Source organism: Phaenicophaeus curvirostris, chromosome 3, assembly GCF_032191515.1.
Source record: "Phaenicophaeus curvirostris isolate KB17595 chromosome 3, BPBGC_Pcur_1.0, whole genome shotgun sequence".
In the NCBI taxonomy this organism is placed as follows: domain Eukaryota; kingdom Metazoa; phylum Chordata; class Aves; order Cuculiformes; family Cuculidae; genus Phaenicophaeus; species Phaenicophaeus curvirostris.
Window position 1 is genome coordinate 84,519,581 of NC_091394.1, and position 20,755 is coordinate 84,540,335.

At 42.0% G+C, this 20,755-nt stretch overlaps 1 protein-coding gene across 2 annotated transcripts in view; it reads right to left on the minus strand.

Annotated features, from left to right (window-relative positions):
• The window catches only part of SAMD12 (sterile alpha motif domain containing 12), a 213,500-nt gene that overhangs the window by 42,612 nt on the left and 150,133 nt on the right, over positions 1-20,755 (minus strand). Inside the window, exon 5 of one of the 2 annotated variants that reach the window (XR_011337202.1) lies at positions 7,027-7,121. Coding sequence is in view for 1 of the 2 variants with exons in the window: in XM_069854580.1 (XP_069710681.1) it covers positions 7,099-7,121 (23 nt within the window). In the remaining variant the exon portion in view is untranslated. Of the gene's footprint in view, positions 1-4,908; positions 7,122-20,755 lie in introns of those variants that run through there. The other variant, XM_069854580.1, reaches the window with a different exon arrangement.

Sequence of the window (20,755 nt, forward strand, 5' to 3'; positions counted from 1 at the left end):
CAGGACCACTCCAGAGCTGCAAGGTGTCTCGGCAGCGTGAGGACACTCGTAAGCCATCACGCGCCGAAGCCAGTGACTCCACAGAATTTATTTGACAGGCGGGCAGAACATACCAATGTACTTTAAACAATAAATCCAGACCAAACTCATTTTCTTAGGATTTCACACTGGATTAGAGTAAGAATCCCCAAAGATCTTTATCTTCTTAGCTATGGCTGTAGCTTGCTCCCTTCTTGTTTCAGCTTCTTGATGTTGATTCAATACCAATTTGCAGTAAGTGTCGCTTTTATAGTTTCTCTTGTCTGCGTGAACTGTTTACTCTTTAAAATGTGCGTCCTAGTTTATGCTGTTGCCAGCCACTCACTGAAACACAGCAGAAGGTGGCTCTGCCAGCTGGTATTTGCCCCTCACCTATCAACAGTGGTTTTGTGAAACCGGAATCAGACACCAAGCACTCCTTTGCTTGTTTCTAAGGTACAACATTCAAACCAGTCAGTGGTAATAGGGCCCAGTCCTGCAAAAACCCACTGCTGGGAGCCGCTCTCATTGCTCTGGGTAGACCCACCAAAGTAATTTCACTTCTAGGGCTTTATTAACTGGCTCCAATGGGGCTCGTCATGACAGCAGGAACAGTTTGCTGTCTTTGAAGCTTGGAACTTGTGTACCATGTTCAGCTGCACAGTGATACAATATAATTCTCAATTAGCACCAAGGCTTCTCTGCCGGCTGTTGAAAGCAGGAAAATCTGTTTCTTGCCAGCAAGATGCTACCTCCTTAATTAAGAGGCAAACCCACAGTTATTATTCCTTGCTCAGACTACACTTCCACTTGGCCCCATCATTTGAGCGCATCATTTTGTCTCAGGCTGTTATTGATGAAAGACAATAGATTCTCTCTAGATGTCCAAGGGTTTGTGTTGTCCTTTCTCGCCTGGTTTTCTTCCTTCAATTACGTGCAGAAAACCTTGCAACTGCAGGCAGACCTACTGATGCTGAGACCAAATGCTGTTAAGCACAGCTCTGTTCCTGTAAGGTGTTCAAATTGCGACCATTTTGTGTGAAAAAATGGATATAGGTCATCCTGCCTTCCGGTAATATGGAAAACTTTAAGATATTTTTAATTTTGAAGCTTACATCTGATGATCTAGTCTAACACATGCCTAATAATCTCATCTAGTAATTGCCTCACTGAGCCTGGATTTCAGTTTGAGGTAGAGCTTATTGACTTAGAAAAATACTCTGCATACATTTAAGACTTTATGTGATGGAGAACATGCCAGGTATCTAAGTTGTCTCCATGGGTAATTATCCTCCCTGTCGAGCATTTGCATTTAATTTCTAGCCTGAAATCAGTTTCCAACCAGTAGAGCACATCATTCCCTTTTCTTCTAAATAAAAGAGCTACCTGCCTTCAGACAGCACTTTCCTGCCCAGGTAGAAGATTGCGATTGCAAGATGGAGATTGTGTCACCTCTTCAAATTGCCTCTGATAAATTAATAGCTTGAGCTTCATTAGTCTGACACTATAATAAGACCCATTTTCGTGCCCTTGAACGACACTGGGAGCTACTGAAAATAATCTTTCCGAGTTGTCAATACCCTTTTTGAAAGACACGCAGTAACCAAACAAACTGGAACAGCAGTGCTCTTGCCAGGTCCAACATCCCAGCTGGCAAGAGCACCTCTGGGGCTGATGCTGAATTGATTATCGATCAGACCTTCACAGCCACTGTATTATTCCAGACACACTCCCCATGACTCTAAGTGGGACTTGCTGCCATCTCGCCTGGATTTCTGACTTTACCATCCTCCAGGTTACTCTGTACCACTGACCTGCTCCACATAGTTACTCACTGTGTGCCCCTGGCTTTGTCATCTGTAGCTGCTGCCAACAATAGTTTTCTTTCACTGGGAGGAATATTAAACCTAGTGCATACCTTGGGAAGAGCTGATTAGAAGTAGTCTTGCTGATGATAATTTCATATTTACAGTTATTTTTTCTGATCTAGTCTATTATCAGTTTTAATCGACTTAATATGGGCTACATTGATTTTGCATTCTGCTGTTTTGTTCTTTATCAGAATCAAATGACCTATAGGAGGGGACGTATATTATGTCAGCAGAGTTTCTTTTATCAACAAGCCTATGATATCACAAAAATTGGCAGTGAGTTTATTTGGCATGATACATCCCTATAAAATTCATTTGGGGAGTTTTATAAATTTTTAATTGCTTTATCGATTGTGTCGTATCAACCTTCCCATGATTTTGCCTAAGCCTGATAGGAAGCTAATGAGCCTATAGTTTTCTGAGTCAAATCACTCATTCTTTTCAATTATTGCGGTTTTGGGTGTTATTTGAAGCTTCTTCTACACTTTCTGGTTCTGAGGAGCTCTAGGCAACTTTTCCTACACTTTCGGATTCAGTTACCTGGTTCTGCAAATTTAAAAATAAGTTTGGATAGTTGCTGCTTAAAAGTACCTGCAATTACTGATGGAGTAGGAGGAATTACATTTTAATATGCAGCCTTACTCCCTCCTTCTACCGCTTTCAAATAACAAACAAGAACATTTGTTGGGTGTTGCATGTAGTGTGAGTAATCACTGTGCTGTGCCTGTACCAGACTCAGCTTTGCTATGACTGTATTTATTAGGATATATGTAAAGCCTTTGGTTTAACCAGCCCTAACCTATTGGCCGCTGACTTCCCGTATATTTTTTTGGCTTCCCTCATCAAACATCTACTTTTCTTACTTGCCAATTAATCTTCATGAGGCTGCCTAATCATCCATATGCTATGTTGGTGGGGTTTTTGCACTCCAGATAACACTCCTGAATTTTACTATAGGAAGTTGTAGGTAATGCCTGTAGTACTTTCCCCCTCATCCATCAATTTTAATTATACCAGAGGACCTTTTCTTTTTAAATTAAACTCTTATTGACCACAGTCTATATATACCAGGGTCAATTGCAGCACAGTCCTGCAGTGGGGCTGTTCGAGGAGACTCTGGTGGCAGAGATGTTAATTGTTAAAAGGGGACCAATGTGAAAGAAGCAGAATTTTACTTTGCTTGCCTGAGACAATTTTGAATAACTGAGATCTTGTGGCAGGTGGAGGGAGATTAATTCTACCTATAACAAAAAAACGCCCCAGGTCTGGCTCCATGGCTGGCATTAATCAACAAACCTCCGGAGACTCTGATGGAGCAGCACAATGTAGGTCTGCCAGGGGTCTGGCCTGGGGTCTCCTGAAAATTCAGAGCAAAACTAACCCAGAATTTTGTCATTTTTAATGGTTCAGTTCCCTCAGTGACGCTGCAGCTGCTGTTGAGTGACAACACTTACCCTAAGGGACAGGGAGGGATGAGCCCACAGGTGGAGCAGTTGGGTGGGCAAAGTCAAAGAGCTCATGGAGCTTTTTCAAACTTCCCTCCTGGAAGGCTGCATTTCTCTTAACAGAGTAAATGGTGGGAGTTCAGGCATAAAAAGCCATGCAGATGAGAAAACCAAGGAACAAAACAGCACAAAGAATGTTTTCAGCTGCAGTGTATTTTCTGGGACGAGCAATTCCTTCAGGTTTCTGTTGCAGGACTTCTCATGATTTGAAGCACTTGGGATGGCCAAGTCTCTGCCAGCATCTCTCAGCAGGGCCTAAGGCTGCAACCTTTCTCGACACAAAGAAACCAGGTGAGCGTAGTGGCAGGGAGGGTCTGGGCATGGGAGGAAGGCTGCAGGTCTGCACACGGGGAACAGTGTCCTGATTGCAGTTTCAGAGATAATGACTAGTGATCAATATAACGACAGCACTGGCATTTCCGAATTTATCTGTCTCCATAGGGCTAATAATTGCTGTTTTATGAAAATACTGTTAGTCTCCTACTCTTTTGCACCAAACTAATGGCTCTGAGTGTATTTAAATTCACTTCCTTTGCTGGAATAACTTATTCGTTCCCTTTCATGTTGACTTGGTCTTTGGCACTCTCAACATAAATGATTTATTGACTAGAGATAAAGCATTCTTTCCCCTGAACTGTTCCTGCGACCCAGGCAAAAGCGGATGTGTCTGCTATTAATAAGGTGTTCAGCATAAAAAATGCAATAGACTTGATTGTCTGCACTCAATAGCCTTTCCGAGAACACAGTACCTGCCCTCATTCATAATAACAAAAATCTCTCCCACATGTTTATTTATATTAAAAAGTTTTCAGAAGAATATGCTGGGATCCAGATAGTTGTTCAGGAGGTGTAGAACAATTTCATAAATATCCCTGAGGAAGCATGGCCTACTTTGGGAGAATAACAGTGACAAAAAATCCAAACACGATGAATAGTTAAATACAAGCCAAAAAATACAGTTATTTCCTTATGGCTCCAGCAGACAGTTACACACATGAGAAGTGTCATGGGGCTCGAGGGAACTACGCTTGCAGTTATCCACATGCACAGACTGGCTGTAGGATGGAGACCTACACCAGCTGCAAAGGAGATTTGTCCGATAGGCACCTACAGCAGACTTCTCACCGAGTCCGGCTACAAAAGGGTCTGGACTCGATTTTCACATTTCTCAGGGCCTATAACACTGCTTTTCTAGGTCACTGTAGCTAAAATCCTGGGAAGCTTTTAAAACAAACTGTTTTAACAGGAGAAGTGCACACATCTAAATTCATGCCCATATACTGGAAGATGTTCAAAACTAACATTGATACAAAAAATACTTCTAGTGGCTCTCTGCCTAACTCAACTTCTTGTACGCCCTTTTAAGATAACACTGTATGATAAACTCTTCTTTTATCATTCCAATTATTCTGTATTGTTTTCACTGGGTAGTAAAATAAGAGAATCCCTACTGCAGAAGTTTAGCGTTCTCCCTCTTCTTAAAATATCTTATATCAAAGCGTTTTTGTTTTGGCTTTTAATTGCTGTACCAACATGAAATTGATGTCCAGTTGCCAGAGTGCTTTTTTAAAACCTGTAGCAGAAAGAGCTGTAAAATTTGCTAAAGCTTACAGTGGACCTGTGCCATGTGCATGGCCAGTTCTCTTGGTATCGGACTCCAACCTGCAACCCTACGAAAAGCTCTAAAAAGTGCAAATGTTGCTGTTGGCAAAGATTCTTATGTCTTAATGAGAATTTTTACACCAATTAATTTAAAATTAGGGACCAGGATTTTCAGAAAGAGAATGCAGAAGCCTACTGCTTTGTAATCCTTGGGAGCTCCATTTGAGAACCCATGGAAAGACTCAAACCATTAGAAATCACTAGCAGCTTCTGAAAATCTTGGTCATCGATAAAATAATTTACTTTTGAATTTAATACTATAGAAACATCCAACATACTGAATCTGAGATGGGTGGAGAGCTGAAACCTAAGCCCATACTCATCTGAAAAAAATTAAGCCCTAACGATATTTATCTCTTGGCTGTATGGGCACCCTCAGTGGTAAACCTTCCATCCTCTAGCAATGAACTGTACAATATTTTTTAAGAATTATAACACAGGACCTTCCTCTGAAAAGGTCTCTTTGATTTGATGGAGCTGCACCTTCTCTCCACTGACACATCTTCACACCACTATGCCATGACACCCACAGTTTGGCAAATATGCTAACAGTGACTCTCTAGTACGTCTCTATCAGACTGGAGAGAGTGATGGTCTTTAAATACAGAAAAAAGCTACCTTTGATATTAAAGAAAGGAACAAATAGGTAGTCCCCTCAGTATGTTGATGGCATCAGTTCATTATAAAGAGTGTGTCAAGAAGGTCCTGATGTGAGGGACAGATGCTAATACCACTGAGTCCCCATGGAAGAAACAGTACCACAGCCAGCTGTGATACAGCCAGTGATGAGGCCAGCCATTCAGAGACTGAACAAAAAACAATGCTCAGATTGAATGCAACAGTCTTGAGCCTGCTACAGTATATTGAAAGGCTTATTGGAACCATTTCCTTATTCCCAGTTCCTACCAAAATACTATTTTGGATAGAAAGTGGAAAAAGCTAATGAAGAAGTCTGCCCTCTCCAAAGGGAGTGTCTCGCTCTTTAGAAGTGTAGTCTTACACTTTACCTTATTCAGAAAGTTTGGTTTGGACTACAGTTCCCTGGTCCTGCCCAAAACATAAATGGTGGCCAGCATAAAGAACCTGAATTCTTCCAGTTTATTCTCGTTTTATCGTAGACCAAACACAGGGTCACACACATCTCTGAGAAAGGCTCTCTCCCTTGCCTCACCCTCACCAAGTAAGAAAACACATTGGCACACTACGAACGAGACCTTTGATATTTGGCGCATGAGAGGGACAGCAGACACAGTGTCCTACAGCTCATTCAACCTACCCTGTTCTTGGCTACCTCTGCGACAGCTGTTCTCTAAGTCTTGATAAAAGAAGACACACCTCTGCCACGTGCAAATCTATCTACACAATCTACTGTGAACCGGTGAAGGTGTGCTAGTAATGGACTTCGGGTTGGATGTAGTCTCAGCACAAATACTGAAATGTATCCTCAGTATTTTTAAAAAAGACAATTATATATATATGGACTGTGCTAGTTCTGTGCAGAGAGCACATATGAAGTGCTGATATTGTTTAACAGAATACCATTAGACCGCAAAACTAACATTTACAAGACATTTACATTCCTATTAGGGTGTAATATTGTGAACATATCCACTGAGATTGAAGACTTGCTGTAAGTTTTTCCTAAAACATCATGCCATCTGCATACATAATAAAAGAATCCAGTAGTTGCCATGCTAAAACAGGACTTCTAGTGAAGGGCATAGACAGTCCCCTAAAGGGAACTCAAAAGTTATGCACAGTGATGAACACTGGAAGAAATTTTCCAGCTAAAGGTCTGTAAATGACCATTTTCAACAAATTAGCACTGGATACTATGCACCACAACTTTACTCCACAGCAAACCAGGTCTTCCCAGAATGCCTCATCTTGAGTGGGCTGATTTTACTTCAAGTTTGTCTTCAGTCCTTCATGGTCACCTTCTGGCAGTGCCATTTGTTATGGGTTTTTTGTTTTTTTTTTCACGAAGGAAAGTTCATTTTCATATCAAGTGGCAGGACAGCAGCTTTAGAGGCTGGAGATGTTTATGGAGAGCTCTCTGCTGGGGCTGTAAGAAACAAAACAGAAAACCAAAACCAGAGAGTGAGTATAGAACAGAGCAAAGGAATTTCCATGTATTTCAACTAAAATAAAAAAGTTAGGTTGGAGCTGAGCAAATGTACGTCTGCTGTAAAGACAAACTTCCCCTATAATATATATTGTGATCCTGGTACTTTTTTATCCAGCTTTACTCATCAACCAAAGATATCAGTGCTTGATCAATTCCATAGATAAATATCTAGCACGGACCAACAATCATTTATATGATTTAACAAATGTTGCTTGAATTTTATTGCCTTGTGTGAAATCACTGCTTACTCTTCCTCTAGCTGAGCTCCAGAGAGCAGGCTCTTTGTTCTGGTTGGGCTTACATTAACTACTGAAGGTTTGGTAGCCAAACGCTCAAAAGGCTCTGCCAAATGCCAAAGCAGGAGCTGACTTTCCCTCACCACTTCTGCCGGCCAAGATGGTGGGAGTTGGCCACTGCTGTGTAGGAGATATGAAAACAGCTCACCCACTTCCTTCCCCACTTCAGACTCCATAAGATAATTAGGGAATTGCAGAGAGTTTCTCTTTCCCTGCTAAAAGGAGTAAAGCACACTAAATTTTGTGGGCTGCTTTTCCCATCATGAAAGCCCTTGCAAAGTGACCACACCATAAGGGAGGAATGTGTGGAGGTTTCTTGTAATTTCTCCTCCCCTCTACCCATGCTCTTTTTCGAAAGGCACAGCAAAAGGACAAGAGGTAATAGACATAAGATGCAACAAAAAAGATTCCAGTTACAGACTTCTAGATACAAGGAAAAAAATCTTCCAAGTGAGGTTGGTCAGACTTTGGAATAAGTTACCTGATGAGGCTGTGTGATCTCCACCTATGGAGATACCTGCAAATCAACCAGACAAGACCCTTAACAACCTAACTTCACCCTGCTCTGAGTGTGGTTCAGTGGAATGATATCCAGAGGTCTCTCCAAACTTAAAATTTTCTTATGATTATACATTTTCTGTTTTGCTTCTCTGAACGGGAGATGGGTGCCCATGCAGCACTGTTCACACTGAAGTGCCTTCGGTCGTTTACTCAGTATGTAGCCACAAAAATGCATATAAACCCATCACAAGCTTATGCTGGCCTCTGGAGCCAAGGAGCCATGCAGAGGCAAGTTCATCATGTTATTGCAACATGTTTGGACACAGCTTCATTTCTCATGGAGCCCTCACTTATCATGATTTTTACAGACCAGATCTCTGAGTGGGGAAGTGCTGGGACAGGACTCATTGGGGTGGGCTTTGCACCCTTTCCAGCTGATATCTTGTTTCTTGCATGACTGTATGTGTCTGGATATGTGGAAAGAGCTAGATCATTGGGGTTTTTTTAGGATAGATTCCAAATTGTGAAGCTAATGGGACACTGGTACTGCCAAGGCAGCATTCATGTCAGATGAAACTCAGGCTGGCAGTGGATTCCTGCTTCTTACCCCTTCAAAATCATGCCCCGTAGGCTCTTCACTGTAGGGTGCGGTCTGACTAGCTCTGCCAAGTAATCAGTTTGCCCGTATTTGCCTCTTCCAAACCCAAATTCTTGTAGCAATGTACATGAAGATCTGATTAAATGGGCAAAGGATGGGATGTTAAATCAGCAGGTGCTGGAAGAATGCTGAATAAGATTAAAAAAAAGCCCCACACCCAGCCATGAGCGCTTTATCCCTCTAGCACTTTATCCCTCTGGCACTTTATCCCTCTGTGTAAATATGTCCTATAAACAGAGGAACAATTAAAAAAAGTCTCCTTAGCTATTTCCTTCCTTATTTGGGCATATTAACCTGATTACAGTGACACTTTTGATTTCTGTTTTCACAGCTGCATTGCTTTTATTGTTATGGTTCTCGAGTGCCATGATCCCATGACCACTCATGGTCATCTACTACATGAGATACCCGTATCAGTAGTGGCTTGAGAAGGATGCACGTTTGGGACCCAGTAACTGTTTTATTCCATGGAAAAACAGATTGGAAGGTTTTGAGCCTTCAGCTGGTCTAGATGGATAACTGGCCACGTCCTCCAGGACAGAAAGGAAAGCAATGGTAGGAAGATAAAGGGGAAAGAGGTTTGAAATTCAGAGAGCGGCAGACTGGCACGTAACCTCAAAAGTGTTTGATGCCAGGTGAACTGGAGGATATCTGCTATTGTGTAGCATCAAGAGACACAAGTCTGTCTCACAAAAGAGAAACAGGACTCTTTTTTTGAGGTTAAATAGCTCATCTGCCACAAAATTTGAAAAGCTCTCTCAAGCAATGGAAAATACCTTGCCTAGCCACACAGTTGCAAGATTAAAATTAAATGAGTAAACTGGCTAATTATATAAGAACAAGCCTCAGGTTTGCACTTTTGATGAAATTCTCCAATCATCCAAATTGTCTAAGCCACTGGCTTGTAGTCATGCTTAAGTTTGGAATAAGCCAGCTGGCCCTTCAGACAGAAAGCCATGAATGAGGAGAAATGGTGACTGGTTCCAACCTGAGCTCTGCAGAGGGAGCGCAGCTTCTTTGAGCCATGCGGGACACCTGTCAGAGTCAGTTTGGATACAACTGGTGACACTGACAAGGGAAAAGTTGTAATTCTCTTAAGCTCTGTACTTAGAGTGAGCAAACTGAGGATTTAGTGGTGATCTAGCCTGTTTCTTCTCACTGTGTCTTTCAAGGACAGGGTTTCAGAAGCACTTTATCTTCCTCTGAAGGCTCTGCGGCACAGGGATGAAGCCATACTGGAACAGGTGCACCTCCAGGTGACTGTGGCTGTGGATAAGCCTACACTGCAGGAGGTTTACCCCTTGGAGAGACTGTGATGCATAGATAAGGCTCCACTTGGAGGAGATACACCCCAAAAGGTCTGCAGCCTATGGATAAATCCACGCCACAGCAGGGACAAGGGGAGGAGTTCATTGCAATGTTAAACCCTATGGTCTGGTCCATAGGGACCAGGGCTGGAAATTGTAATGGAAATACCTTTAAATTGTTGTAACCAATGATTTGAGTTGAAAACCTTGCCTGAGACTGCTCTTAGAATTAAGACCTTTGCAGAGAGTTCATACACTTACCAACACAGCCGCGTACAGATCTAATCTCACATGACATTTGCAAGAAGCTGCTGTAGAAAGACAACAGTCATTTCAAAGCTAGAGATGTATTTCATTTTTGGAGTACCCATACTGTGTGAATTTTTTCTAACTGGGAAAGGGACATATTTTTCATTCACTTTGAACACATTCAGCTCAACCTAGCAATATTATCTATCTGTCACATTTTCATAATTGAGGAATTCTCATAAAGAAACAAAGCATCTGTTACTTTTGCTAGGTTTCTTCTCCTGGAACTAATTTTTTATTGTATTTCTAAGGTCAGAACACTTCAAACATGGGATTATTAAGAAAACACCTATTTCCAGCATCCATCTACCAACGAATCCTTGGAGTCTCATGAAAAACTGCATTCAGCTGCATTTACTAGTTTATTTCCCCTGTTGGAAGGGCCACGGGTATCTCACTTCGTGCTTCTCTTGTCACTTGAGACATTAAAATATTCTGTACATTATTGAAACCTTGTTTCAACTTGCTACTTACTAATTAGAGATATCCCTAGCTTTGAACAATTTCAAACACTGACAAAAGGAAACAGCTGGCAGCCCATTTGTAGATTTACCCTTTTCTTTACTGTGCATTGAATTGTCATCATTGAGGTGAGAGAGCACAAGGTCTTCTCTCTATGAGGCTCATCAAAGTTAATGTAAAAACAAAATACCTACTTGGGGAGCTGCTCATTTTAGTCAATCCCTATGGTGGAAGAAAAAAAGAGGATTAGTAGAGGCTGGGAAATGCTGCCATCAGGCAGCTGTGGCAAGGACAGGAGCCATTTGTCCCAGACAGGATGAGACCAAAGTTGAATCAAGAGTTTGGTTTCACTCGAACACACAAACCCAACCCATTACTGTTATAGATCAAGAACAGCAGCAGTTCTTTTAACCTCTAGGTAAGTGCAGCTATCGCTGCACATCCTTATTACCTAACAGGTCACTGATAAGCAGAGTCAACAGTGCCAGAGATTCAAGGTTACCTCAAATGTTTGCAAGCTTGCAGCTAGCTGGAGCCAGGATGGAGGAGGTGGCAAAGCAACACTTGTCAGCCCATTCTGTCCCCATCCCAGCCCACCTCCTCTTGTTGGAGCACCCTAGCTTATACAGGCAGCAAGTCAAGCCTCAGGGCTGCACAAAGACAGCAAGCTGCCTCGCTGCAAGTGCCACAGCCTAGCAGCCTGTGTCATGCAGTGACACATTAATCAATGGACTGAACGCACTACCCAGCAACCAAGAGAGAAAACAGAGATGTAGATAATTTTTGATAAGACTGCTGATTTTGCTTTGATTCTCAGCCAGTCGTATCTTGGTCTGGTTTGCCTGATTTTCCCTTCATTACTAAGACATGGTAGCTGACACAGTTTTGAAGGTTATTTCATGTTGTTTGTCAAACATAGCGTCAATACAGTAGAAAAATTCCAATGGGGAAAAGAAGTGAGTATCTTCTTGCTTTTGATTTTTTTAATTTGCTTGTGGACCAGGAAACCAAGATTTTAGTTTTGGAGTAGCCTGACAGAAAAGGTGGTTCATGAGCACAACGTCTAGAGCATCAACCACACTAATCCTAATCCCAAGCATTCAATATTCATTAATGAGGCCATGCAAATAATTCTGAAAGCTGAAAATGCATGAATTAAAAAGAAATATTGCTCTTCCTTCACCCCTACTTTTTTAGGATACAGTTAGGACTTATTTGGCAACTCAACCATGAAACAAGACATTTTTTGTTCAAATGATCAGGGACAGTGATGCATCATTGCAAGATTCCAGGAGCAGAGTTTTTAAAACAAAGAGCAGTCAACACGTGAATTGCTATTTCTGCAAGGTTGAATTCAGGGTTTCTTTTTTTGAAGACGCTTCTTCTTGACAATTTGCTCCCATAACTAGGTACTCTTAATCCTACTGGAGATCACTTTAATATCTGTTGATACCATCACCATAAATATACTGAATAAATATTCCCACATGAGATCTAGGGAAGAGAATGGCTTTACATGCAATTAACTCCTTGGTGTAATTTATATGTTGCTACACTGCTCACTCCAAGTGATCCCAGGTACACACAAGGGCTTTGAGGTGGCAGCTGGCATACAGCTTGTGCACAGCCTGCTGGTGCACGGCACTGTGCGTGGCACTGCCGGACACAGTGTGAAAGCCCTAATAAGCCATTGCTAGTACGTAGGTATGTGGGGTCCTGGCTCGCTCGCTGATTCACTGTCTGGATCAACAGCAAATCTTGTCTCAAGGAAGGCTTCAGGGTGGCCTTCGAAAGGCAGTTTAGACAGGATCCTCAGTGCTTCAAGACGGATGATGAACATTCAACAAGGTCAGGCAAATCCTTCCCCCTACGTTCTGACTCGAGAGAAAACTCGCTCCTTGCCTGTGATGCTGGGCTCTATAGCCTGTATCAGGCAGTTCTGAGATGAAACATTTCTGGGAAAATGGATGTCATGGCAGATGCTCTCAGCAGGTAACATTCTGAAAAGCCAATTAGTCAGAGGTTATTGCAGCTGCTCTGTGGAACACAGTTGGTTCACACAGAACGGGTTGAAAATGTAGTTGTCCAATATGTGTTTCACTAAGCTGTTCAATGCCCTCCAATAGTCAGATCAGCTGAGTCACATCATGAGTCATGCACAACTCTAACTTCCCTATCAAAGCAAATCTCTTAGAAATTTTACTAGGTTAAACAAAATGAGGACACATGGTGATTCTGTGTACAGATGACTTACGCAGGAATTTCAGTTCCTTGTCCCTCCTTTGCAAAATTAGAGTTCACAGTGGGCAGCCCTTGGGGCTTCAGCTCACACTCCAGCCTTGCTTTGAAAAACATCTTAGAAGCCTTTTAGTATCTTCTGAGCTTGGTTTTACAGTGTTAATCTGGAAACCTCAGAACAAATATCTGTCCCAAGAATCTATGTCCTTTTTATGCTTGAGCCTAACCTGCGTGTGAAAATTTCCAGAACTTAGAAGTTTGGTTCAAACACCAGGTAAAATCCTGGGAGAGACTCTTTTTTTCTTTCAGAGTGATTTGTTCATCTCTACTCAAGATGCTTCATACATCCCACCACCTACCTCCTGCTGCAAACACGCAAAGTAAAAAAAAATGTGCTCTTGCATTTAACAGATCACGATGGTTTCCTTGAACTAACAGCAGTTAAAATATTTTGAAAAAGTGCATGCGACCACTTCCTTAGTGTTCATATCTCCTTTCAAAGAATTCTCATGATATGTTGCACATTTACACATCACTATGAACAGTGAACCGGCTGTCCACCAGCATCTTTCTCTGGAGACTCAGATTGTAGCAAACGGAAGGATTTGTAGGAATGTGATGCTAAGGAGTCTGATAGGCTCAGCTGGTGCCATCTGAAACTGAAAATGCTATGAGATTGCTGACTTTATACCTTATCATGCATATCTCACTGCCTGCCTGTAATCGGTTCTTGATCTCTCAAGTCCTTGTGGGGTGCTCTGCAGGAAGTGAAAAAGGTTGTCACAGATGAATAGTCTTCCACACTCTGTGGCTCCAAATAGCCATTTGCACTACATCCTGAGCCTTTGCATATCAATTGCTTTCATCTTGAGGGACTGGGTTTTAATACGAAGCACCAGGAACGGTGAAAACTGAGTGAACTTAAAAAAGACGTGTTTTTAAATGGTATCTTCAGCACGCACTTAAGATGCTTAACCACACAGTCCCTGGTGGCCTGCAGTGGTTTGGTGGCTGCTCTGATCGTCACCTGGAACTTGTTCTTGCATTGCTCCTGCAGCTTCTGCAGGAGACCTTCAAGCCTATCCCATTCCGAAGTGTGGAGCAGCATTTGGGAGTTAGTTCTGTCTGTTATGTTATTGTATTACTTGCTTTAGGATCTTCAGCAAAATATGCATTAAGTTAACCAGACTAAACCAAAGACTTCACTAGAAAAATCAAAGTATTACAGCAAAAGGGTTTGGAAACTCTCTGGAGCTACAATTCCCTCACTGCTTATGCAGAGCTTATGCAGGATTAATAGGTGGAACAAACTATCCACGTTTAGGGAGGTATTCACTGTGAGGTTCCCTGAAATGAAAGTTTCCATTCTGTAAAGTGATTAACCAAGCAAAAAAGGAAATGATACCTAGTAAAATCACCTAGAAGACTGCACATGTGCACACATGCATTTACCACAAAAGAAAAACAGATCATGAGGCATAAGAAATTGGCCCCTCGCCCCCTTAAGTTAGTTGAATGAGCAACTTTATTTAGCCCATCAGAGGAATGGATTATCATATCCCCTATATCTGTATTATCACATTGTGTTATCACTGTCATTTTCTCAGGACCCCTGTAAGCATCAAACAGCACAGAGAAAGTGCATTTCAGTACCATTTTATAGTCTGATTTATCCTTGCAGTTCAGCATGTGGCCCATCACCTCATTTAATACACAACATCCAACCATGAACTAGAAAAGATGTGGCCCCAGTGTCCAACCATTTCACAAACAAAATGCTTCAATTTCAAAACATGTAATTGAGAAGACATCACCTTATTTTACAGTTTCTAGTTAAGCACAAAGAGAGTTACAAGGCTGTCTGTTACAAGGTGCTGTCTGTCCAGCTTCTGGCTCTGGCACCAAGAGTTTCAGGCTGTCAGAACTATGTGGCTCCTGAGTTAGGTGAAAACCCTGCTGAGGAGAGGGGGTTTGAGGAGGCTTCAGGAATACATACTTTGGGTCTTGGAGCTGCAGCTTCCAGGAGGGGTACAAGCAGGACTGTAGAGATGGCAAAGTCTGGGTTTGACCATCTATGCAGACTTCTCAATGTTTTTAGATGATGCCTTCTCCTAATCTGCCCAAAGTCTGATCTTATCTAGAAAGTGGCACTTACTGATTGCTTGACCAGTTACTGTTAACAATCTAGCCTGTCCCTCCATGGCCACTGGTTTGTTTTGGAAAAAAGTAGTCACCATTTTGTCCTTATTGATCTGGTTTTATTCTCCTAACTGCAGGACCAAGCTCATAGAGAGGGAAGGTCCTGCCCAAGAGGCAGCAGTCCCCTTCCACACAAGGCCTGATGCTGCGATGGGCCAGGCAGCTGAGAGCACTCGCTGCTCTTCAACTCAAGCTTCATGTCTTTATGTCTGGAAAATAAACTACAGAGATCAAAATTAGTTACCACCTTTTAAGAGTTCCCTAGGTGACTATTAGGACTATATCTTGATGTACATCCTCCAGAGACCCTAGATACCAGTAATGCTGCCTCTGCAGAAGGGCTTGATAAATGAACGATGCGCTGATTGTATTGAAGAGGTTCGTAAGTCAGGCATGAAGTCCAAGGCCTGAGATTATGTGGACTGTATTGACCTCACAGCCAAGCAAAGAAGTAATTTAAAAAGGCATCATAGGTATGAAAGAAAGAATATCTTGCTAGTGTTCAGAAGGCATTAGATGTTCAGTCATTCAAGTTTTTAGGAAGTAATAATTAGCTCCGCACAGGAACTCTCTGATCAGTCACAAAATCTGCTTGACTCAGATTTGCCCCATCCCTATTATTTTAGTTTGGAGGCTATCCAAAGCACCTGCGGAGTTCTCTGTCTCCTTTTGCATCATGCACAACTATGTTCCTGAAAATGCAATCGAACAGAAATGTATATAAATGGTGTCAGACCACAGCAGCTGTTCGATACGCTGAGGAGATGATGCTATATTTGGTTGCTTCCATCCCAAGCAAAATGTTGTGTAATGCGCCCCTTTGCCCAAACTAAGCAACACAAACCGTGCCTGCAACGTGTTGCAGGTGGGCCCTGTGGGGCAGATTATGGAGTATTCCACATCGCCTTGGCTGCCTGCAAACCCAGCTTTCCTCCTAAGGGAAGACTCTGCCTGGAAAGAGCAAACTCCCCATCCTCACCCTCACTGGCCAGACCTGGCATCTGGTGCTGGGAGGTGCTCTCAGGTGCTGCCCTGGAGGCACATCCAATGTAAATCGAGGACAGGACTGAGGTACTTAGTGGCACAAAACATTTCAATATCAAGTAGAAACTGACCTTTAGAAGTCAGACAGAAGGGCATCACTGCACTTTAAACAGAGGGGTTTGGGGCTAAATGTCATATCAGGAAAAAGACTTCCATTCATCATCTGGATTCTTCGCTTGCAGAACATACCAAGATGAACTGATGAACGCAGGACAGCTGCAGCTGAGCAGCAACTCAGAGGTTAAGGTGAAGGCCTTATCTGCCATATCACAGGCCACTAGACTTCCCTTTGCTGTCTAGTTAAATAAATACATAATTGTTCTGCACAAAGTGGAACAGAATAAAAAAAATTATATATATTTAGAGAAAGAGTCCTTCTCCTTCCCACATGGAAGCTTGTCTTCAAGATTAGAGATATAAGTAGATAAGCTTCCATGGACTTTCGAGATGATTCAGTTGAATTTCTCTAGGTAGCCTGATTAAACTTAGCAGGATGTTTCCACACATGACTGTGGAGAACAACCCAGACCTAATGCAAAGCACAGATAGAAGTGGGATAGGAGAACATATCCCTGCCAGTGCTGAGCTGTGAGGAGTAACCCCCTTTGCAGATCACCAGCTCCCTTGGCTCTGACGTCTGCATGGCTGTTGCACAGACAAACTGATTTTGCCCATCCTAGACAGACAAGCTAGTTATCCAGGCTTCTCCAACGAGCAGCGGAGAAAGATCAGGCCCTTGGAAGAGTGATTCACCTACTTACTTGTCATACTGGATAAATGATTCTTTGGCAGTGCCTCTCTTAACTGATTATTGAGAAAGCTGAATGATGAGCTCAGAGTAGGTATCCAGCAATTAAATGGCAAACAAGAGGTGACAGGAATTGCAACTTAATGCTTAATTTGATTGTTACAAATTCCAATTAGCATGTGAGATGTAGGTACCACAATGTTCAGGATTAGCATGTTTAATGCTTACATTTCTACTGAAATTAAGAATGATACAGATTCCAGTGAGGGATAAGAGCCCCAAATTCCTTTGAGGCCTTGGATATCGGAATTTGACACGGAAATTACACACTAAATAATCTTTTTAGAAATTCATACACAGAACTGAGATAATGAGATGCTTCCTGCAAACAATCCACAAAGTCCCAAAGTTTTTTAGAGCACTCATTTACTCAGCACTATTGGTATCATTGTGCAGCTGGATAATTTATTGTGTCCATGCTGCCAAATTGTTTTGATTTCCCAGATTTGCTTTTCATTTCCACTTGCAATATATGAACAAATGGACATCACAGCCAAGGAATTCACACGAGTAAGTAAAATTAGAGTAAACAAAAATAGTGCTTTGTTTATTATTAAACACCTTTCATATTATAGCTGTGGTGGGCAATTATGTTGGTAGGAATTTGTAGCTGGTGAAGTTCTATCATTTTATCTCAGGCCAAACAGTTTATCACAATTCATGCACAAACTTCTGAACTTCAAGAATCAGGGGAAAATATCTAATGGGATGTGGTATTTCTCTTCCAGTGCCAGAAAAGTACGGATCCCAATTAAATTTTTGCTTCAAGGAAGGAAGGAAGGAAGGAAGAATTTATGCCACTGGAGCATGAAACAGATTTTGGCTAGAAAGAAGATAGACAAGATTTACAAAAAACCCCAGGTGATTTGCACACCAAAGTCTCATTAGAAGTCAACAAGACTGATTTCCAAACTACCTTGTGAAAATTTTCTCTGATGATTCCTACGAGTCTTTTAATATTTATCCTAAACAAGTGCTGACACATCATTCAAAAGCAGATCCGGGGCTGCAACAAGTTCTGGTAACCCCTCAAGACATTTCTAAAGCCTCACCCACAAGAGATTTGAAACTTCTGGCATGTCCATATGTCGGAAATCTTCAGTCTGCATCATGCATTTGTCTATTTAGGATAATTAAGGATATGCCTCTGTGAACACATTACTGCAAGGTAACCAGCGCCTGGATTTACAGTAGAACAGATGCTCTCCTGTATCTGCCCATGTGTGTGCCCTTGCCCTGTGGTAAACACAAGGCAGCTCAGTGCATGGTCATTGAAGAAGAGCATGCAACACGTGCTCATCATTCACAGTCGATTTTCCAGTTGCCTCACAGTAACTTGCTCAGGTAGTGACACTGTCAGATTTGTACAACAAGCCCAGTCACTATCACAGACTGCCCAAGAGTAAACACAGGCAGAACATCTTTAATCAAGCCAGTTTTTAGCCTTTTCACTGCCACCTCTGACCCATCCTTTCAGGATTTTGTATTCAGTGCTTATCCCTACTTAGACTGCACAAGGCTGGGTGCCTCATGAAGAAATGGATGTTGGCACTGGTGAGCTAGGAAGTTAGCTGGGAAGTTAGCTAGAAGGATATGTGCCCTAGGCTCACAGAGAGGCTGTATTTAAACACTGTACTCATAAAATGCCTAAACAGAAAAAAATTAAAGCTATGATATTGCAGAGACTGCAAAACTAAACAGCATCCTTGTCAGAAAAGCAGTGTGAGATGTTTGGGAACAGACACTTAGTTTGCCCCACTAACGAAGGGTTTTTTTCCTGGAACAGTTCCAGATTTCGGGATTCTGGAGTTTGGTCCCAATGGTGCAAGAGTGGAGAGAGCTATAAATGTGTTAAATATCAACTTCTTAATGACACTGTCATTCACCTTCTACTTTCAGTTCTGAGACTGCAAAGAGAAATGATCTCACCTCACTAGGGTGTAACTACAACATGCTGCTACAGCTCAGGCCCCCCCATTTTTCCAGCTCTCTGTGGTTAGAGGCTCCCATGAGGTTATCGTATCTGTGGTCCTAATGGAGCATCCTGGAGACGTCTTGGTGATCACCGGAGCACAGTCTGCCATCAAGAACTTCTGTCTCCAACCTCTTGGCCCAGATTCCAGATCTGAAATTCATTTTCATGTCTCAGGAAATTACACCTTCTGATACAGCTGAAAGGTGTTTCTTCATTGCACATGGATATTATTCATAGCTATTATGCAGACCACGCCACCCCAGTGAACACTTCTAAATCCACTGCTACAAATCTACCCCGATCATCAGTTGGAAGTTAAAGAAATACATCCATTCCCGATTTTCATCTTGCAGATGAAAATCTGCATACTGGTTTATGTAGTAAGCAAAATTAAGAAAAAAAAAAAAAGCCAGTAATTTAACCAGTTAATAACCTGTGATATTTCTGGTAAAAAGGTAACACTTCTAAATTTGGTATATAAAAAACATGATACAATAGCTCTGCACTTCTCTCCTGGAAAGCAAGTTTTTCTTTCTGTTCTAGCTTCTTACGCTGAAGTATATGGTTTATGCAACACTGGGACTGGGAATATCTTTATCTATGCAACCTCCACATGGCATTTTGTGCCACACTCTTGCTATTGGAATATGCACATTCTGTGTCCCTTCAGGATGCCCAACAGGAGTTGTTCTGTTCACCACCAAGCCAGCTTTCTCTTTGCACCTTCATGTAACAGGAAGATTCGCCTTCTGCCTGTGAGCCGAAGACCATGGCTCTACTTCCAGCATGGACACAGTACTGGGAGTGTGATTGCGTGGGATGAATCACACAATGCTGGAGAGAGAGGTGGTCCTCCAATCTCTCCTTCCTTTCCTCTGCTGCCCTGCTGCTGGGCTCACCCTGCTGCACAGTACAATGGACCTGTGAAATAAGCCCATAAATAAAAGCAAGACCAACACTTTAAACCAATTCATTTCCCAGATCTGCCTTAGAGCTCCACCACAGCTAAAGCGGTCTTGGCAGGGAGTGGGGACAAATGGCTGCAGGCAGCGGCAGGAGCCTCTTCAGCCAGCTCTGCAATTGAAGTATTCATAATGTGGAGTCGCATCTTGTGTCTCCTCAAACGCTGACTATGGCCTGCCAAAGAGCATTCATGTTTAACTCGATTTAGAAAGGTAATAAAGAAGAAGCTAGCAGCTTGCGAATGGATAGACTTTGCTATAGATAACAGGCACGGCTAATTCTGGTTTTAAATAACAATAAGAACAGCAGACCCACTGGCAACAGCCAAAGCATTTCTTCAAATTATGTATTTTTCCGACTTTTCTTTTGCTACTGGAGGGCCCAGCTCTGCAAAGTATTTTTAGTAGCGTTACTTTGTCAGTGCCCAGCCATGAATCAGGGTCCTGCTGTGCTATTCAAACACTTAACTAAAGGCTGGTTTCTGCCCAAAGACTTTGAAATCCAGCTTACAAAAATCCCATAGGTTTAAATGGCAGGAAGAACTACATTAGCAGTACTTTCTTTTATTGTCTTTTATTACTTATTTTAGTAAATATTATTTACTTCATTTGCAGCAATCAGAGCAGAATAATGAAAAAAATGTTTTCAAGCAAAGGACTGGAACAACTCTGCAGTACTGCTAGTGAAATAACAAGCCACTTCAAAGAAAGAAACTATAAGCATTGAACAGCCCAAAATGGCTTCTGTAGAGCCACAGCAGTATTGTATGCAAATACATAATTTAGCTGTTTTTATGTAACCTGGCTATTTT